Source organism: Canis lupus, chromosome 9, assembly GCF_011100685.1.
Source record: "Canis lupus familiaris isolate Mischka breed German Shepherd chromosome 9, alternate assembly UU_Cfam_GSD_1.0, whole genome shotgun sequence".
In the NCBI taxonomy this organism is placed as follows: domain Eukaryota; kingdom Metazoa; phylum Chordata; class Mammalia; order Carnivora; family Canidae; genus Canis; species Canis lupus.
The window spans coordinates 19625552-19645668 of NC_049230.1; the positions used below are offsets into that span (position 1 = coordinate 19625552).

General features: G+C 43.6%; 1 protein-coding gene across 1 annotated transcript in view; it reads right to left on the reverse strand.

Annotated features, from left to right (window-relative positions):
* DHX8 (DEAH-box helicase 8) overlaps positions 1-16836 on the reverse strand; it is a 32374-nt gene extending 15538 nt beyond the window's left edge. Inside the window, exons 1-12 of the mRNA XM_038547201.1 lie at positions 16689-16836; positions 12279-12364; positions 11456-11528; positions 10793-10878; positions 9768-9877; positions 9032-9379; positions 8163-8307; positions 7862-8065; positions 7367-7454; positions 3407-3504; positions 2333-2480; positions 1131-1312 (exon numbers count right to left, since the gene is read on the reverse strand). Of these exons, the coding sequence (XP_038403129.1) occupies positions 1131-1312; positions 2333-2480; positions 3407-3504; positions 7367-7454; positions 7862-8065; positions 8163-8307; positions 9032-9379; positions 9768-9877; positions 10793-10878; positions 11456-11528; positions 12279-12364; positions 16689-16836 (1716 nt within the window). The remainder of the gene's footprint in view (positions 1-1130; positions 1313-2332; positions 2481-3406; positions 3505-7366; positions 7455-7861; positions 8066-8162; positions 8308-9031; positions 9380-9767; positions 9878-10792; positions 10879-11455; positions 11529-12278; positions 12365-16688) is intronic.
* Positions 16837-20117: the final 3281 nt, after the last annotated feature.

Consider the following 20117-nt stretch of genomic DNA (forward strand, 5'->3'; position numbering starts at 1 on the left):
TCTCATGAATAAATAAAATTTTTAAAAATAAAATAAATCCCTTCCACTGCCAAATCTCTAGTACTTTACCCAAAAGTCATCTTATTTCTACACCATTTATAATAGCAAAGGATTGACATAATCTATATGTCTATTAATACGGACTAGTTAAGTAAGCCAGAAAACATCCACATAATGAAGCACCATCAAAAAAAAGAGAAGATTTTCTGAGCTAAATCATTAAGGGGAAAAGCAAGATGCAGAACATATGCATCATATGCTGCCATCTAGAAATATACAGTATACCTAAGACATGACATTTATGTATGTGTGTACATATGTATTTGTACTTGCTTACGTATGGTTGAGATCGCACAGAAAAGATTCACTAGGCACTAGTAAACTCGGTTGCCTAGGGAAAGTTTGCTGGTCTTCAAATCCGATCTCTAAAAAATGGAAATAAGTACCCAGAGCAAAATCTTGCCCATATGGGATCCCTGGCCAAGCATGCCCATTTCTCTTACTGGCAGGAGATGCTGCTCTGTGCAACATAACACCCCTGCCCACTCAGAACCACTCCAGGAGCTCCTCATTCAGATTTATTTCCTCACTGGAAAAAAAAAAAAAATGTAGAGGTGCCTGGCTGGCTCAGTCACTCAGTGGAACATGGGACTCTTGATCTCAAGGCCATGAGTTCAAGCCCCACACTGGTATAGAGATTACTCAGATAAATTTTTAAAATGTATATACTAACATATATATATGTGCATATGTATATGTGTACATATATATATTTATTTAAAGTACTTGCACATGTTGTTTTTTCCTATCCTCTTTGGAAAAGCCACTTCAAACGTACACATACCCGTCCAGCTAATTTTAATTCAAACATATCATCTTTCTTTTATTTTTTTAAAGGTATTTTATTTATTTATTCATGAGAGACACAGAGTGAGAGAGGCAGAGACAAAGGCAGAGGGAGAAGCAGGCTCCATGCAGGGAGCCTGACGTGGGACTCGATCCTGGATCTCCAGGATCACGCCCTGGGCTGAAGGCAGCGCTAAACCACTGGGCCACCTGGGCTGCCCATCATCTTTCTTTTAGAAAACACCACTATTGCCATACCAGTACATCATAAAGAGGCTTCTCACCTGGACCAGCTGCTCCTTCAGTTTGTAGATGGGCAGGCTCTCTCTCTGCTCAATGATTGACATCTGGGTCTTTTTCCCATAAGAAGCTTTGTTGCCCCCAAAGGCATGCTTCTTCCACTCGGGAATGTCATTGGGCATCATCCCAATACCTCTCATATTGGCAGCAATCTGCCTGCCTTCCGCTGCAAAGGGAAACAGGGGACAGTATTACCCTCCAGCTACCTCAGTGCCCCACCCCCAACATTCAACAAACCCCATCTCCCCAACTGATCCCTCCTGTCTGCTATCTCTGTGTTCAAGTCACCATCCTCTCTCCTATATCAGAAAAGCCTCCAAGGTCAGCTCGTGTCTACACTCATCCCATCTAATCCATTCTGCAGGGCATGCTCAACAATCCTTTGGAAATGCAACTCTGATCGTGCCCCTCCCATTTAGCACCTGGCAACACCTCTGAGTGAACTCTAGAATGGAGTTCCAATTCCTAAGACCTGGGTGCCCCACACCTCATGCCCACCACTCGGCCCACCACTCCATTCCAGCTATACAGACTTGCTTTCCACCTCACATCCCTACTCCAGGCTACTCCTCAGTCTGGGACAACCTGTCAGACTCCCCATCCCCTCTGACAAAGTCCTATTTATGCTTCAGGTTTCAACTTCTCAGAGAAGTGACACACATTACCTGTACTTCTTCACACTGCACTGGTAGTGATGTGGTTAGTTAGCTGGTAACTATTTCATTAATCTTCATTTTCCCTACTAAATTACAAGCCTCATAAGAGAAGGGATCACATCTACTTAATTCACAGCATGCCTCAAGCTCCCCAGCTGCCTCACCCAAATTACTAAGTACTCGTTATGACTGTATCTAGCACTGACTTAGCATTTACTGCACAAAGAATTATGTGAAAAAAGAAGCTTCAAAGTTGTATTATCTTTAGCATAGAAAATTCTTGGGGCAACTGGCTGGCTCAGTCAGAAGAGTGTGCGATTTGATCTCAGGGTTGTGAGTTCAAGTCCCATGTTGGGTGTGGAGCTTGCTTAAAAATAAAATATTTAAAATTACAAAAATAATAATTCTTTTTTTCTTTTATGTAAGCTCTATGCCCAATGTGGGGCTGAGATCAAGAGTCGGACACTTAACACACCACTGAAAGCTCAGATTGTTTTTGAAAAGTCCACACACCCCACCCAAGGTCTTACCATCAGGCAGAGGATCAACCCAGTGTTTGTTGAGCCCCATGGGAATAGAATCCATCTCAGCTTCCCGCTGGGCCTGCTTGAGTTCCCGCCTTTCTTTGGCTAAGGCACTCTGCATCATTGCTGCTTGGGAGAGGGAACCATCCGGGTTCTAGTGCAACAGAAGACATGCAACATCAGAATGAGATCTCACCATGTGTTAAATGTCCAGAAAATAAAATGCAGAGGTTAAACCTCTTGAATCTAAGAAATGAGACCCACCTAAAAGGATGTTCATCTCCATGTACCAGACTATAAAAGAATTGGAGGGGTTTGGCTTGGAGATGAGAACCCCAAGAGAGATGGGACACACAAGAAAAGGGTAAGACTTCCTCTAGATGATCCCAAGAACTAAAATTAAGACTAACATGGCTGCCTCAGTAAGAGAGATTTTAGCTCCAACTACAGAAGAGCTTATGATCAGATCCCCGTGAAGATGGAATGGGTCTCCTTAAGGGCTGGTGAATTACTGTTACCAACAAGGTCAAACAAACAGAAAACCACAGGGAAAGAGTGCTGCAGAAGGACACATGAGTGAATTATAAGCGATGATGGGTGGCTGGGCTGGGAGACCTTTAAAATACCCTTTTCCAAACCTAATAATTTATCCTAATTTTCCATGAATTTTTCTCTTCACAGCTCTGGCCTCCAGAGCACCCAGTGCTACAGCTTTCTAGTGAAGGTCAGTCCCAACTGATGAAGTGAACCCTTCAAAACTGCCTTTGAATCTGCAAGGTAATGAATGATTCAAGCCTAAGACAAGAGCAAAGGCAGTGGTAATATATCAAACACTCCATTTCCGTCTTTTGTCCCGAAATGCAGCAGAATGAGAACAAAAGAATTAAAAATTAACAAAGCCAAGTCAATCACCCTTTAAAACAAAAATATTCTAGACCCTGACCAACAGTCAATACACCTTCTAGCCTGAGCTCTGCTTCCACAGATGTAATAACCTACTCAGAGAAACTAGCTGAACTAGTTACTTTAAGGAAAAAAATTCACTTGACACATCCAGGTTAGAGCCCCAGCATTTCTCACCTTAACAATTTTAATAGGGCTCATGTCCATGCTTTGCTTGGTGTGCCCTCTTAGGAATGGAGGCTCTTCTTCAACCAGTTCGATCTCAAGATCTTCATCTAAAAGTCCCCCCAAAAGAAGAATTAGCAAAAATACAGGAGAGAAATAAGCAATCATTTTCACCAAAACAACTGATTTCCATGGGCACCAGCGATCCTTATCAAAGACAGCTTCCAGGGATCCCTGGGTGGTGCAGCGGTTTGGCGCCTGCCTTGGGCCCAGGGCGCGATCCTGGAGACCCGGGATCGAATCCCACAGCAGGCTCCCGGTGCATGGAGCCTGCTTCTCCCTCTGCCTGTGTCTCTGCCTCTCTCTCTCTCTCTGTGACTATCATTATGATCCCTGGGCCCAAGGCAGGCGCCAAACCGCTGCACCACCCAGGGATCCCTGTGACTATCATAAATAAATAAAAATTAAAAAAAAAAAAAAAAAAACAGCTTCCTGGGCAGCCCGGTGGCTCAGTGGTTTAGCACCGCCTTCAGTCCAGGGCATGATCCTGGAAACCCAGGATCAAGTCCCACATCAGGCACCCTGCATGGAGCCTGCTTCTCCCTCTGCCTGTGTCTCTACCTCTCTCTCTCTCTCGGTCTCTCTCATGAATAAACAATATTAAAAAAAAAAAAAAAACACAAAGACACCTTCCAAAGTCAAAAAAAGACAGCAATTCAAATGAAACTCCAATGAAGAGGACTGTTTCCCCTGCCCTCTAGATGCTTCTGGGCATTTATGGTCCAGCTCAATAACTGATCAGAGGAGCTATTTCCTCTTTCCTTTTTTTTTTTTTTTTTTTAAACATTTTATTTATTTGACAGAGAGAGAGCACAAGCAGGGGGAGCAGCAGGCAGAGAGGGAGAAGCAGGCTCCCCACTGAGCTAGGAGCCTGATATGGGGCTCGATCCCAGGACCCTGGGATCATGACTTGAGCCAAAGGCAGACGCTTAACCAACTGAGTCACCCAGGCATCCCGGGGGAGCTACTTTCAAAAGAAGTTAAGCCTGTGGAAAAATGTAGTCTAACATTCTAAATGGTACTAAGGTATTTGCCATCAGCTTCATTATAGTGTAACTTAACCCACAACAGACTGGCAAAAAAATTAAATTGGACAACTGGATAGTACCAAATATCAGCAAGGATGTGGATCAACAGGAGCTCACACTCATGACAGAAATATAAATTAGGGGCGCCTGGTTGGCTCAGTTGGTAAAGCATGAGACTCTTAATCTGGGGGTTGTGAGTTTAAGCCCCATGCTGGGTATAAAGATTACTTAAAAATAAAATCTTAAAGTGTAAATTGGTATAAAAATGTTATAAGGCAATTTGGACTGCCTGCTAAGTTTGAAAATACACATTTCCTACTATCCATTCTTTTCTTATACATACAGGGAAAAGAGAAGGTCTTGCACGTGTGCATTAGGAGACAGGTATAGGAATTTCCTAATAATATTGTCCATAAAGGTAAACACAAAGCAAGAAACAGGGGCACCTACGTGGCTCAGTCAGTTAAGCAGCTGACTCTTGATTTAGTTTCAGATCATGATCTCAGGGTCATGAGATTGAGTCCTGTTGTCAGGCTCTGTGCTCAGTATGGCGTCTGCTTAATATTCTCCTCCTCCCTCTATCCCTCCCGGCACTCACGTTCTAAGTAAATAAAATCTTAAAATAAAAGGGGGGTGCCTGGATGGCTCAGTTAGTTAAGCGTCTGCCTTAGGCTTAGGTCATGATCTCAGGGTCCTGGGATTAAGCCCTTGCTCAGCAGGGAGTCTGGGCTCCCTCTGTCCCTGCCCCTGCTCATGCTCTCTCTCTCAAATAAATAAAAATCTTAAAAATAAAAAATAAAGAAAAAAGGGACGCCTGGGTGGGTCAGCAGTTGAGCATCTGCCTTTGGCTTGGAATGTGATCCCAGGTCCAGGGATTAAGTCCCACATCAGGTTCCCAGCAAGGAGCCTGCTTCTCCCTCTGCCTATGTCTCTGCCTCTCTGTGTCTCTCATGAATAAATAAAATCTTTAAAAATAAAAAATAAATAGGGCAGCCCGGGTAGCTCAGCGGTTTTTTTTTTTTTTTTTTTTAATTTTTTTTTATTTTATTTATGATAGTCATACAGAGAGAGAGAGAGAGAGAGGCAGAGACACAGGCAGAGGGAGAAGCAGGCTCCATGCACCGGGAGCCCGACGTGGGATTCGATCCCGGGTCTCCAGGATCGCGCCCTGGGCCAAAGGCAGGCGCCAAACCGCTGCGCCACCCAGGGATCCCAGCTCAGCGGTTTAGCGCTGCCTTCAGCCCAGGGCATGATCCTGGGGACCCAGGATCGAGTCCCACATCATGCTCCCTGCATAGAGCCTGCTTCTCCCTCTGCCTGTGTCTCTGCCTCTCTCTATCTCTCTCTCTGTGTGTGTGTTTCTCATGAATGAATAAATAAATATAATCTTTAAAAAATAAATAAACAAATTTTTAAAATAAAGAAAAAGACATCTGCAAAATAGAAATATCTTATATGCCTATCAAAAGTGAGATGGATAAATAACAGGAAGTTTATATACAGAAAACACTACAGCAGTGAAAACAAAAATCAATAAAAATCATCATAGACAAATATCAAAACAATGATTTACAAAAAGGAATTAAGGGACACCTGGGTGGCTCAGCAGTTGAGTGCCTACATTCAGCTCAGAGCGTGATCCTGGGGTCCCAGGATGAAGTCCCATATCGAGCTCCCTGTGAGGAGCCTGCTTCTCCCTCTATGTCCCTGCCTCTCTCTCTGTCTCTCATGAATAAATAAATAAAACTTTAAAAAAACAAACAAAGGGGATCTCTGGGTGGCTCAGTGGTTTCACGCCTGCCTTTGGCCCAGGGCGTAATCCTGGAGTCCCGGGATCGAGTCCTGCGTCGGGCTCCCGGCATGGAGCCTACTTCTCCCTCTGCCTGTGTCTCTGCCTCTCTCTCTCTCTATGTCTATCATAAATAAATAAAAATAAATCTTAAAAAAAAAAAAGAAAAACAAACAAAAAACAATGAACAATGTACAGATAAAATTATATGTAACCCAGGTAGTAGGTACATGAGCATTCATTTATTACTGTTACATAATTAAGTCTCATTGTTCAATTTATTTTAGAAATTGTTAATAGGTCAAGTTAAAAATGGTTTCCTTGGCAACTCAGAGGCAATCTAATTGTATCCCAGGTTTTCAGAACAATTACTAAGAACATGAGATGAAACTTACTACCCAAAATACAATTACAGCTTCTTATAACCTGAAAACGTATCACAGAGGTGCCTGGGTAGCTCAGTTTGTTAAGTATCCAACTCTTGGTTTCAGCTCTGGTCATGATCTAAGGCTCCTGGGATTGAGCCCTGCATCAGGCTCCATGCTCAGGGGGAATCTGCTTGAGATTCTCTCTCCCCATCTCCCTCTCCCCGTACTTGTGTGTGCATGCTTTCTCTCTCTCCCAAATAAATAAAATCTTTTTTTTTTAAGTATCATAACCAAAAAGCATTACAATATACAAATGTCTATGAAATGAAAATGCATTTTCTGCTTCCATCCCAGAAGAACCCTGGTTCTCAGAGATAATGAGTGGTAAGCCCTAAGGAACAAATGAGCTAAATCTAACCACTCAGATTTAGATGTAGGTTAAAGTACATCTAAACCACCCTATCCGGGATGCCTGGGTGGCTCAGTGGTTGAGCATCTGCCTTTGGCTCAGGGTATGATCCCAGGGTTCGGGAATCGAGTCCCATCTCATATCAGGTTCCCTGCATGGAGCCTGCTTCTCCTTCTGCCTGTGTCTCTGCCTCTCTCTGGGTCTCGTGAATAAATAAATAAAATGTTTAAAAAATTAAAAAATAAACCACCCTATCCAACTGCTCAACTTGTCCACTGTCCTAATCCATGATCCTGCCTGATCCAAGTGGTAAGTTACCTTCTTCATCATCCACTTTAGGGAGAATGCCAGTCTCTTCATCAAAGTCTGGAAACTCTTCTTTGGAAAGGACATTGGCAGCAATCATCTAGTGAAAAGAGAGAAGGCAGCATTTGTAACCTGCTAGGGTAGAAACCCTTGTTTTACAGGAGTTAATACAGAGGTTCCACATAGGAAACCAAGGTTTTGTCGTCTTCTAACCTGGGACTGCAGGGCCTCAAACATCACACATCTCATTCTTAGGGGGCACAACATGGTGCCTACAAGCAGGACTCAGGGCAAGGGTTTCACCCCAGGAAGTGCTACCAGGACACCAGAGAATTTCCCAGCATGGTGCATATTCCAGATTACATAATATCCAACTTTGACAATTAGGTATCCATCCCTCTCCTTCACTGGACTCTCAGTTCCTCAGGAGTAAGGCACCCTGATATATTTGCCTCAGTAGCCTAGCATCTACTCAGTGCCTAGCACACCATGGCAAATGGCCCCAACCTGTTTGATCTCCCACTTCTCTGGGTCAGAAATGCGGGTAAGGCGCTTGCGCTCCAGTGAATCATCTTCTACTTCAGGGGCACTGACGAGGGAGAGGTGAGTGGGTCTATCAGGATTCCTCATTGAAGTCTCCTCATTGGTCTCCCCAACAAGATTTCGTCGTCGGTTGGGATTTAGATCTTCTCCAGTTTCTTGATCCACATCCTAAGGCACATATATAAACAAGGGAACTAACTCACTTGCTGCCCTCTTTTGTTTCTTTGGCCAACAGATGTAGAAACAGACTGCATATCTCACCTACCTTCATGCTCAGACTGGTCTTGGTCCCAGTGAAAGACAGTACTTTGACCTTCACCCTCTGGCCTTTGCTTACCACATCAGCGACATTGGCCACACGACCTTCTCGTCGGAGCTCAGAGATGTGCACCAGGCCTTCCCACCGCTTCCTAAGGGAGAGTCACACACATCTAGAGCATGCCTAAAATACCTTTTCCCCAATGGATTTTCACCCTTGTTGGAACTCAACAAAAGGAAATGGTGTTAAACTCAAAAATTTGAGAGGAAAGTACCCAAAGCTGGTCAAAAAATAAAACAGCAGGGTGACCTGGGTGGCTTAGTCAGTTAAGCATCTGACTCATTTTGGCTTAGGTTCTTAACTCAGGGTTGTGAGATCAAGCCCTGTGTTGGGCTCCACACTGAGCATGGAGTCTGCTTATCCCTCTCCCTCTGCTCATCCCCTCATCCTCATCCTCCTCCTACCCTGTACACATACTCTTTCTCTCTAAAATAAATAAAAATAAATTAAATCTTATTTTAAAAAAAAAGGTCAAATTCTAACAACCTGATATGGTTGATTTGATTAAAGCAATATTAATCATAACATTTTAGAATGCGAAAATCCAGAGGCAGGGTGGCTCAGTCGGTTAAGCATCTGCCTTCAGCTCAGGTCATGATGGCAGGGTCCTTGGATTGAGCCCCATGTTGGGCTCCCTGTGCAGCAGGGAGTCTGCTTCTCCCTTTCCCTCTGCCTCCCTTTGCTTGTGCATGTGCACTCTCTATCTCACTCTCTCAAATAAATAAAATCTTAAAAAATAATAATAATAATGTGAAAATCCACAGTGATCAGAGCAATTCTGCCCATCACAGGTGTGAAAGAGCACCAGCCATTACCTTAATCCCTCCAGCTGCACAAAGCATCCAAACTGCATTATGCTGGTAACTTTGCCATTGTAAATGTCCCCGATGGCAGGCTCTTCTGGGGGAGGACGGTCCACATGCTTATCCCGCCATCTGTCCAGGTTCCTCTCCCCATACTTGTCCCGGTCCTTCCTGTCTTTGGGGGGACTCTGACTTCTGCTCCTGGACCGATACCTCGACTTCCCTTTATTCCTTTCCCGGGTCCTGGAACGCGACCGAGAGCGGGACCGGTGTCTCCTCTTGTGTTCTCTATCACGGTCTCGCTCCCGCTCTCGGTCACGGTCGCGGCTTCGGCTCCGCTTCTTCTTCTTTGCCTTGTCCCTAACAAATCAACAAACAACTATTTGAAAAAGACACCAGTGCAGTTTCATTTCTGCATCCCCAAGCACCTAGCACAGTGCCACACACATCAGGTACCTACTAAGTGTGGAACTGAATGAGTTTCCCTAACTACAACAACCCCCACAGGCCAGTAAAAGATGAGGTCACAAACATATTCAGCCTCTTTCAAGCCAGATTTCTATCTTATGAATGACTTGGCATCTCCTGCCTAAGTACTCTTTGCAGGGAACAATGAAATACATCTAACTATGTGGTACATGGCCAGCCTAGATTCTGTAAACTTGCCCAAAATTTTGCTTAGCTGGTCCACAAAATTCAACTATTACAGTACCCTAAACCTCCAAAGGATAAGACACTAAGGACAAACCGGTGCTCAGCATCTCTTTGCTTCTCCTGGCCCGCTGCACTGGGCATTAAGGCCTCCAGTTCTTTCAGGACATCCACAGCAACTTTCACATCATCTTCATCCAGCATGGTCTACAACAGCAGAGGCCAGCAAAGTTAGAAGGAGAGAAGATGATCATGTGAGAATCTGCACTCTAGGTCCATCTACAAACCTGACAGCCCCTATATCACTAACCACGTATGGGAAGGAAGCAGAAGCAGGTGGAAATTTCCAACACAATTTGAGAGAGAGGCGGAAGGAATGCGCAAAGGCTCTTAGAAGTCACTGCTACATTTAGCAAATTTCCCTTTGCCTTCATACAAGCTCACAGAGGGCAATTAGCTATCACCTCTCCTGTTAAAGCATTGTGTGATGATTATAAATTGAAAATAAATGTTAAGGGGTGCCTGGGTGGTTCAGTCAGTTAAAGCATCTGCCTTCAGCTCAGGTCAGAACTCAGGGTCCCGGGAGCAAGCCCAACATTGGGCTCCCTGCTCAGCAGGGAGTCTGTTTCTCCCTCTTCCTCTGCTCTTCCCCTGGCTAGTGCACTAGCTCTCTCTCAAATTAATAAAATCTTAAAAAATAATATGTGAAAATCCCCAGTGATAAAAGAAATTCTGCTCATCACAGGTATGAAAGAAGAACACTAGCCAAATAAATAAATAAATAATTTTGCTAAATAAAAATCAAAACACTTAAAAAATTAGACCCTTTAACATGTAATAGAGAAAAAAAATCTAATTTCACATATCAGGTATCTGTTCTAGTACCTTAAGCTGTCTCATACTTATTCCATATCCCTAATTATGGCTTCCCACAATTCTCAACACCACTTCCCTGAAACATCATTCTCTGAACATAGTACATGCTCAGAGAACAGCCCAACACTTTTAGTTTGAAAAATATAATGAACATAAACTTAAAACTAGGAACTAATGAGACAAAGCAAAGGGACACGGAGGAGAAATACCCAGTGATAGCAGAGATTCTCAAAATGGGATCAGTACCCGGACAGAAGGGTTGTCTGGTTGGCAAAGGACCGGGAAGAGTTCCTTTAGCTTTTCTTTTCCGGTTTTGGGTTTAACAACTGGATCTTGTTTTCATCAAAGATAAAGAAGTTAAAAAAAAAAAAAAAAAGATTTAATATTTTAAACAAAGAACCTCAATATCAGATTTGCATCCAACTAAAAACTGAACATGACATTTTTCTACATATTATTCATACACATTACTATAAACATAATTTAATTTCCTAAAAATAACACTGATGACAAAACCCTCAACAAACTATCTGCACATGTGGTGGGGGGTGTGGAGGGGATACATCAGAATTCATGAGTTTAATTTTAAATCATTTGGAAAATTTTACTAGATTGTATACTTGGCCCAGCAGCTGCTAGAGAAAGAACACAATCTACAGGGACACCTAGGTGGCTCAGCAGTTGAGTGTCTGCCTTCGGCTCAGGGTGTGATCCTGGGGTCGATCAAGTCCTGCATCAGGCTCCTTGTGGGGGGCCTGCTTCTCCCTCTGCTTCTGTCTCTGCCCTCTCTCTGTGACTCTCATGAATAAATAAATAATCTTAAAAAAAAAAAAAAAAGGAACACAGTCTACAGGATGCTCACATTCTAAACCATTCTGGAGGCTAGGCACAGCCAGATGTTCTACTCACCTTTGCTAGTAGAAGGCTTTGCTGGAGGCCGCATGGTTTGTATGAGGCGCAGCAAGTTACTAATAAGAGAATCCTTTGAAAAGAAACAGAACAAAAATTATCAACCCTTAAATCAGTGCTTAAAAACACTTTAAAAAGGGGCACCTGGGTGGTACCTGACTCTTGATTCCACTCAGGTCATGATCTCAAGGTTGAGAGACTGAGCCCCATGCTGGGCTCCATGCTCAACACAGGGTTAAGACTCTCTCTCTCTCTAACCCTGGGGGCCCTCTCCTGCCCACCCCACCCCCAACACACACACAGCTCAAGTGCTCTCTAAAATAAATACATCTTTAAAAAAAAAAAAAAAACCAACTAAGAAAAGGTGATTGTTACCTGAATGGAGGCAACTGAAACAATGAAACACAGAGTTTCAACTTGATAGGCATGAACCTAGCAAAGTAGCTTCAGAGAAAGCTAATATTTAGGACTCTTTGGGGGAGGGGAAAGTAATTTAGTTCCAGTCAACCGTTTTTATTTTCCACCATTTAGAACTACCTCCAAAACCTAGACTCTTTTGTTTTTGACTTCATAGAACAAGAATATAAACACTCATAAAAGGCTTAACGATGGAAATCCTGCCCCATTTTCCTAGAAAAGTGTCACAGGAAATCCGGTTATATTACCACTGCTCAGTGGCATGAAACATTACACACTTAATGGTTTCTTTGATTGGTATGTACAAATTATCTCCCTTTTCCATCAAAATCCTATGTGAAATCCTATCAAAATTTAAATTCAATAGTGACATTAAAACGAAACCGGGGTCTCCAAGAACACATACCGTGAATTCAGCACCATTTTTGACCAGAGAAGCCTTAAAAGTATCAAAGGTGGTATTTTTCTCAGCCAGACTGATCACGAATTCAGCTGCAGAGGAGAAAAGGAATTAAAACTGGAGTGAAGACAAGCAAAAAATTACTTTCAAGTACATTAAAAGCAAAACCAATTAGCCTATCTACCAGTCATAAAAACCAAAGAGTCCCATCAAGTGAGAGTCAAATAAGAGAATTTAGAGTACCAAGATTATCTATGTATGTTCCAGTTAATTTTTCGAAATGCAAAGATATTAATACAGAAAGGCTCAGTGGGCCCTTCAGTGCATCTAAGGGAGAAATATCTCCCTGTCCCAGATCATCGTACTCTTCTCATGAGACTACTACCTGTGTGCATTGCCATACAGACTCCAGAGGTATCAATGCCCAAAAGCAAGAGCCCTCTCCCTCCCACTGCCATGGATGCACACAGTAGGATGCTTTCTACAGTTTCAGGTAGGTCTGACCCAATCCATCTACGAGAGCCAGGCAGCTGCTGGATGGTACAATCTCCAAGTGGATCAAAGACTCACTTGCCCCCCAGATTTTTCTCTACAAACCTGCCCAGTGTCTGAAATTTCTAATATTTGAGCTATTTATTAAGAGACTTTTGGGAGAGAAGTGCATTTTATGAGGGCTGAGATAAGCCTCACATGGTGAACCCCACAAGAAAATGGTTACTGATTTCATCTGGATTTTATTTTTTTTTAAGATTTTATTTATTTATTCATGAGAGATACAGAGAGACAGGCAGAGATATAGGCAGAGGGAGAAGCAGGCTCCTTGCGGAGAGCCTGATGTAGGACTCGATCCCAGGACCCCGGGATCACACCCTGTGCCAAAAGCAGACACTCAACCACTGAGCCACCCAGGTGCCCCTCAAGAGACTATTCCAAAGCAATCAGCAGCACATTCATACTGCAGCTGTCATTAATCAGGGTTTTTTTAAATTTTCAGAATTATAAGGGGACATCATTAAATTAACTGAACTATCAAAGATGAATTAGTGAGTCAGATTTTTTTTAAGCGAGCTCTACACCCAACGTGGGGCTAGAAATCATGACCTGGACATCAAGAGTCACACAGCTCTACCAACTGAGCTAGCCAGGTGCCCCAAAGATCAATTAGTGATTAAAAACAAGTTCAATGCTGAAAAGCAGGGACAATAATGACACCGATGTAAATGATAATACATCAGGGTGCCTCGGTGACTCATTCGGGTTAACCATCTGACTCCTGATTTTGGCTCAGGTCATGATCTCAGGGTGGTGAGATCAAGCCCTGTCAGGCTCCACGTGGGGGTGTGGAGCCTGCTTCTTTAGTCTCTTCTCCCTCCCCTCTGCCTCTTATTTCCCTTAAAAAAAAATTTAATTTTAAAAAGATAACATATTAAGACCAAAATCAAAAGAATGAAGTCAATAAATAAAATATAAAAGTAGCAAATATAGGGACGCCTGGGTGGCTCAGTGGTTGAGCACCTCCCTTCAGCCCAGGGCATGATCCTGGAGTACTAGGATCAAGTCCCACATCAGGCTCCCTGCATGGAGCCTGCTTCTCCCTCTGCCTATGTCTCTGCCTCTCTGTGTCTTTCATGAATAAATAAATAAAATCTTAAAAAAAAAAGTAGCAAATATATACCTTTTTGTTATTAAATCCACTTTGGCAATTTCGTTTCAACAGAACAATACTATCACATTTTTCCAACTTTAGTAATTTTAACATTACTGATTTTATAATTCTATGTTCAACACTGTGATATTGTGATTTATTGTAAGAAGAAATATGTGTTTGGTCTTCATCCCCTTTCCAGGCACAGCACTCCTAAAACTTGGAATTTCTGCAGTGCAGAGAGTGAAAAAGGTCTTTTGTTACATTAAGGAGATGACTTTAGGAAAGCCCCTATATAAGGGTGAGGCTGGAGGCTGGCTGCCAGGGAAACCAACTAGCAGATTACAGACTGGAACTTTCAGCCCTACCCCTGACCTCTGGAGAGGGGGAAGGGGCTGGAGATGGAGTTCGCTGACCAATGGCCAAGGATTTAATCAACTATGCCAGTTTTTTTTCAATTATCCCTATTATAACAAAGCCTCCACAAACACCCAAAAGGACTGGGTTTGGTCAGCTTCTAGGTAGGTGAACATATGGAGATTTGAGGATAGTGGGGCATTCAGAGAGCATGGAAGCTCCTCAATCTTTCCCACATACTTTGCCCTACGTCTCTCTTCCATTTGGTTGTCCCTGAGTTATATCCTTTTATAATAAGCCGGTAATCTAGGAAGTAAAATGTTAGCTGCTCTAGCAAATTAATCAAACCCAAGGAGGGGGGAGGGTCATTGGAACCTCTGATCTACAGTGACTTGAGTCAGCACAAGTTGACAACCTGATCTTGCAAATAGCAACTGAAGTTTGGGGTGGGGCAGTATTACATGTCTGAGTCTTTAACCTGGGGCATCTGATGCTATTTTCAGGAAGACAGTATCAAACCACAGTTCAATGTAGTACCAGTTAGTGTCATAGCACTGCTTAGCAATACTGGAAAAAAACACATCATAACTGGTGTCAGGGGTGCCTGGCTGGCTCAGTCGGAAGAGCATGAGACTCCTGATCTCAGGTTCGTGAGTTCAAGATCCACATTGGGCATAGAGATTACTTAAATACAGGGATCCCTGGGTGGCGCAGCGGTTTGGCGCCTGCCTTTGGCCCGGGGCGCGATCCTGGAGACCCGGGATCGAATCCCACGTCGGGCTCCCAGCATGGAGCCTGCTTCTCCCTCTGCCTGTGTCTCTGCCTCTCTGTCTCTCTCTGTGTGACTATCATGAATAAATAAATAAAATCTTAAAAAAAAAAAAGAAAAGAGATTACTTAAATACATATTTTTAATAAATAAATAAATAGTGTCAGAACTACAAACAGAAAAAAGCATTATTTGTGGTTTACTTCCAAATTAAATGGAGTCTTTATACACAAGCTAGAAAATTTTGGAGTTTATACCTCACTTTATTTTTGTATATAATGAGATTAACATCAAAACAATTTAACACTGGCTTGGTAAGTGTTTGCTGAATGAAGGAACAGACAACCTAGGTAGCAAACGACAAGAGTGTCACTTATCACCATTTAAAAGAGAAGGAGAAGAGCAGCCCAGGTGGCTCAGCAGTTTAGCACTGCCTTGGGCCCAGAGCATGATCCTGAAGACCTAGGATCGAGTCCCGCATGGAGCCCGCTTCTGCCTCTGCCTGTGTCTCTGCTTCTCCGTATGTCTCTCATGAATAAATAAATTTTAAAAATCTTTAAAATAAAAAGAGAAGGAGAATAAGGAAAAATGATACAAGACAAACGTATCTTGACTGGGAAGCAAGAAAAGAATGAACTAAAACATACCGGCAGCAGGGCATCTTTCTGTATGCTACATGGTAACCCCAAGAAAAAAAATCATCATTTCCATTCCACAGATGAGAAAAACAGCTTCAGAGAAATTACTCAAGGTCACACATCTAACCTCCCTGACCCCTTTCATCACAAGCCCTTTCCTTCCATCCCTCCAGCTGATGATTTCATCTTCATTTAGAAAATAGAACAATTAAATGGAAGTCTCTCCCTCACCTTTTCTACCACCAATTCCTAAACCTATCTGCATCTACAACCACATTCTCTGTCCTCCTTCCTATTAAAATGGATCAAGCATCCCTTTACCTATCAAAGGTCAATCCCTCCACTCATACCCTTGATTCCATCTATCCCTTTGCTTTCACAAGGACTCCACCTGCCTGTGGCCTTAGCTCTGGGCCCCTAGCCTTTCTCAGTTCCTCGTCGTGGGTTCTCCACATGAACTTTCTGTCCCCAGACCCCTAAAAAGTGGTTGAGAACAGTTAAAGGCTGACTTCAAAAGACTTGGATTCCAGATCAGGCTCACATTTGAGATGTAATTTTGAGAGGGATTAATCAGTCTTGTTTTCTTCACCGAAAAAAAAAAAAAAAGATAATAACCATCTCATAGGGTCGCGTGATGACCAAGTAAGATAATATAAGTAAAGCATTGTGCAGAATATCTGCCCTGTCAACAAATGTCGGCCATTATTATCATCATTACGATGCGGCGGCGGCGGCGGCTGCTGTTGTTAGCGCTGTTTAACTAGGTTGGGACGGGGACAGGGGAAAGCGCAAGAGCGATAGCCGCTCGGTTTCACCGAGAGCTCTGGGCAATGGTTTCTAACAGTTCAGCCCGGAGAGTCCTCATGTGGGGCCACGGCCGCGGGTTCCCTGGGCCCGTGTGTCTGCGACAGAGAGAGAAAGAGACTCACAGGGACACACGTACTCAGCCCATCAACCCCATTTCTGCTTCCGCTTTCCTCCACTCGCAGGGGCCTCTCCGGGCTTACCCAGATCCTTGTCGTTGATCCCCAGGTGATTGTCCAGCTCGGTGCAAACTTTCGACACTAAAGACAGATACTCAAGTTTGGCGAGTTCTTCCGCGGGACCCAGCTCTGTGCCGGTTACGGCTCCCGCCACGGCCACCGCCACCGCCATGGCTACAGCCGCCGCCACCCTACTTGACTGCCGGCCTTCGGAGCTATTCCGGGCCTGCTCCGGTTTCCACTTCCGGGTCGGCGCAGGCCCCCTTCTGTTTACAGTACATTATAAACTATAGGAACTTCCCGTGACGCAACCGAAGAACCATAGAGATCACACAGGAAGTGCTTAAGGAAGGGACGGCCAAGGGGGTTTACGCTGCACGCCGGCAGCGTCCTCTACTGGCCGGCAATCTTCTCTGTCGATTCTCAGACCCGGGAACGTTCCGTCTTCGCGCTCTCCCGCCCGACGTCGGCAGAGGGCGACCGTGGCCTGCGCAAGGGGCGCCGGGGAGGCCACGCCCCCACCCCCCCACCCCTGGCGCGCCTGCGCCTGCGCCTTGAAGAAGGACTCTCCATTCAATCCTGGGAAACGCAGAACTGGCTTTACAGCGGTTCACTCTGTTCCCCGGGTTTTTTTGCTTCTTCGTGGCTCGTGACCATCTCGAGCGATTCTGTGACAAACCAGCAGGCGATAGTCTAGTTCTGTTAGTAGTTCATTGTATAGGTGAGGAAACTGACATTTCGGCTATCTAGCTAAGTGACATTGGGCAAATTAATTTGGGGGGGACTTAGTTTTTTTAATCTATAAATTGGGATAATGTAACTGGGTTTAGGTGATGACTAAATAAGATAACTGTGCAAGGAATCTGGGGCACCTGGGTGGCTCAGTGGTGAGCATCTGCCTTCAGCTCAGGTCGTGGTTCTGGGGTCCTGAGATCGAGTCCCACATGGGGCTCCCCTGCAGGCAGCCTGCTTCTCCCTCTGCCTGTGTCTCTGCCTCTCTGTGTGCCTCTCATGAATAAGTAAATAAAATCTTTTTTTTTTAATTGTGCAAGAAACCTTGGGATAGTAAACATGCTATAAATGCCAGTTACTATCATCCTAAGGGTGAGACAATGATCACTGTAAAATTCGTCTGTCGGGTACAGATCCCCTCAGTCTGAGATCCCAGGGAGCTACGTGGCTCATCTCTTGTGAAGACGGCTTCTCAACTCCGGATTTTCCCGTGCCAGTACCCTCAGAACTTGTGCCCGCCAAGTAGCCCCGGTGCTGTGAACCTAGGGCCCTAGGCTCGGGTCTCCCAACTTCCGCTTCTGATCTCCTTTCTCCTTTGCGACAACCCTAAGGTGAGGTGAGGAATTTTCCCACGCTGCACTGCTGTGTGATGAATAAGGAATCGAAGGCACCCCAGAGTGAGTGGCCCTCCAATCTAGCAAAAGAGAGGAAATCAGACCCTTTAGCTTTTACCTTCAGGCTACGCTGCTGCACCTTTGGACTCTGTCCCTCCCTCATCTCCCCATGGACTGCAAAAAATGACAGAGAAACCCCTTGAGCAGTCGTTCCCACTGACTCCAAGAGCTCCATGTTTCCAGGTTCCTAAGGAATCAGTACTGCACTGATTCTTCTTCCTCCTGAATGGAAAGGAAAATCCTGCTCTTGACTCAATGTGCTCAACTGGCGAGTGTGGAGTTAGGATATTAGGGATGTATCCCATTTCACTTCCTTTCTCTGTGCTTTTTTGCCTTTAAAATTTTTGCAAAAAAAAATAAAAAATAAAATAAAATAAAATAAAATTTTTGCATTTATATTCTGCTTTTCTCCAGTATTTAACTGGAAGGGAAGGGAAACATGGAGTTTGTTTTGTCTTAAAAGTGCTATGAAAAAAAAAAAAAGCTATCGGGGAAAAGGCTCTAGAACTACAACTGGTGGTGGTAGTAGTAGTAGCAGTAAGTACCGTAAGAACTCTTAGGATCCGGGTGGTTGGGTTGCTCAGTCTGTTGAGTGCCTACCTTTGACTCGGGTCTTGATCCTGGGGTCCTGGGATATCAGGCCCCCTATTGGGTATGGGCTCTGTTTCTCCCTCTCCCTCTGTCTCCACCCCACTTGTGCTTTCTATCTCTCTAAAAAAATAAATAAAATCTTTTTTAAAAAAGTTCTCCCTCTCTTTCTGTACCCCCACCCCCAAGCGTGCTTTCTCTCTCAAAAAAATTAAATTAAAAATAAAGTTTAACTTTTAACACTCTTAGTATTATTTGGGGAAATATTGAACATACAACTTAATAGTAAATACTAACAGCAAAACTTATTAAATTTTATTTACACATAAATGTTTTCAGGAGTCCAAGTTTGTTACATAATACACATATTTCCTATAACACCAAGGAATGTTTTGAAGCCAAGGGAAAAGAAATAAAAGCATAGATAATGGATAATTTGACAGCCCAAACATGGATGCACATGGAATCCTCTTCTCCCCTTAAGAGACACTGAATTAAATGCAGGCTCCGATGAATGCAAGAGTGAATAACCAAGAGTGAACCAAGAGTGAATGCATTCTAATTGTCTTTTAGTTATAATATATATATTTTTTAATATTATATGAGATACAATTAATTGCCTGTAATTATTTTATTGCTTTCCTTGGATAGCTTCCATGTGGCCCCTGTAACACAGCCATTGACAGTTCCCAGTAAATAATTTACCTTCACCAGAAAATATATTAAAACACATAGTCTATGCTTAGTGACCACCCACACCACCCATTGTGGTAAGAAACGATTTTCCACCACCTTCTTTGTTGTAACAAGGACTTTGCTTTGATGCCTATTCCTAGACTGATGTATGTGTCCGGCCCTAACCGCAGTCCCCACATTATTTTTGCTCTGTCCCCAAACTGGTCACAGCTGCTGGCATTTGGATAAGAAGTGGGGGAAGGTAGGAAGCAGAGAAGAAAGTACTGAACCCTTAGTAACCCCAGATTGGATGGAGGAGGGCAGAAATCACCTAAGTGTGTGAAGCAGAAAGGTGGCATCCTCTGGGAAGTTGGGAAGAGAAAATCACAGGACTTCCTGTCACACACACACACACACACAAAAAAAAATGGTATTGCTGCAATCAAGACAGTCCTAGCTGTTTCTACTGGGGTAAAACTCCGATCTTAGGGGAAGCACCTCTGCTCTGGAAGGCAAAATATATATATATTTTTTTAATTTTATTTGTTTGTTCATGAGAGACACACAGAGGCATAGACATAGGCAGGGGTAGAAACAGGCTTCCTTGTGGAAGCCTGATACAGTACTTCATTCCAGGATCCCGGGATCATGGCCTGAACCAAAGGTAGACTCTCAACCGCTGACCCACCCAGGTGTCCCTGCTTCTAAGCATATTAACTGCTTAACAATTAACATATTAACTCAGCTATTATTGTTTTTTTTTTTTTTTATGATAGTCACACAG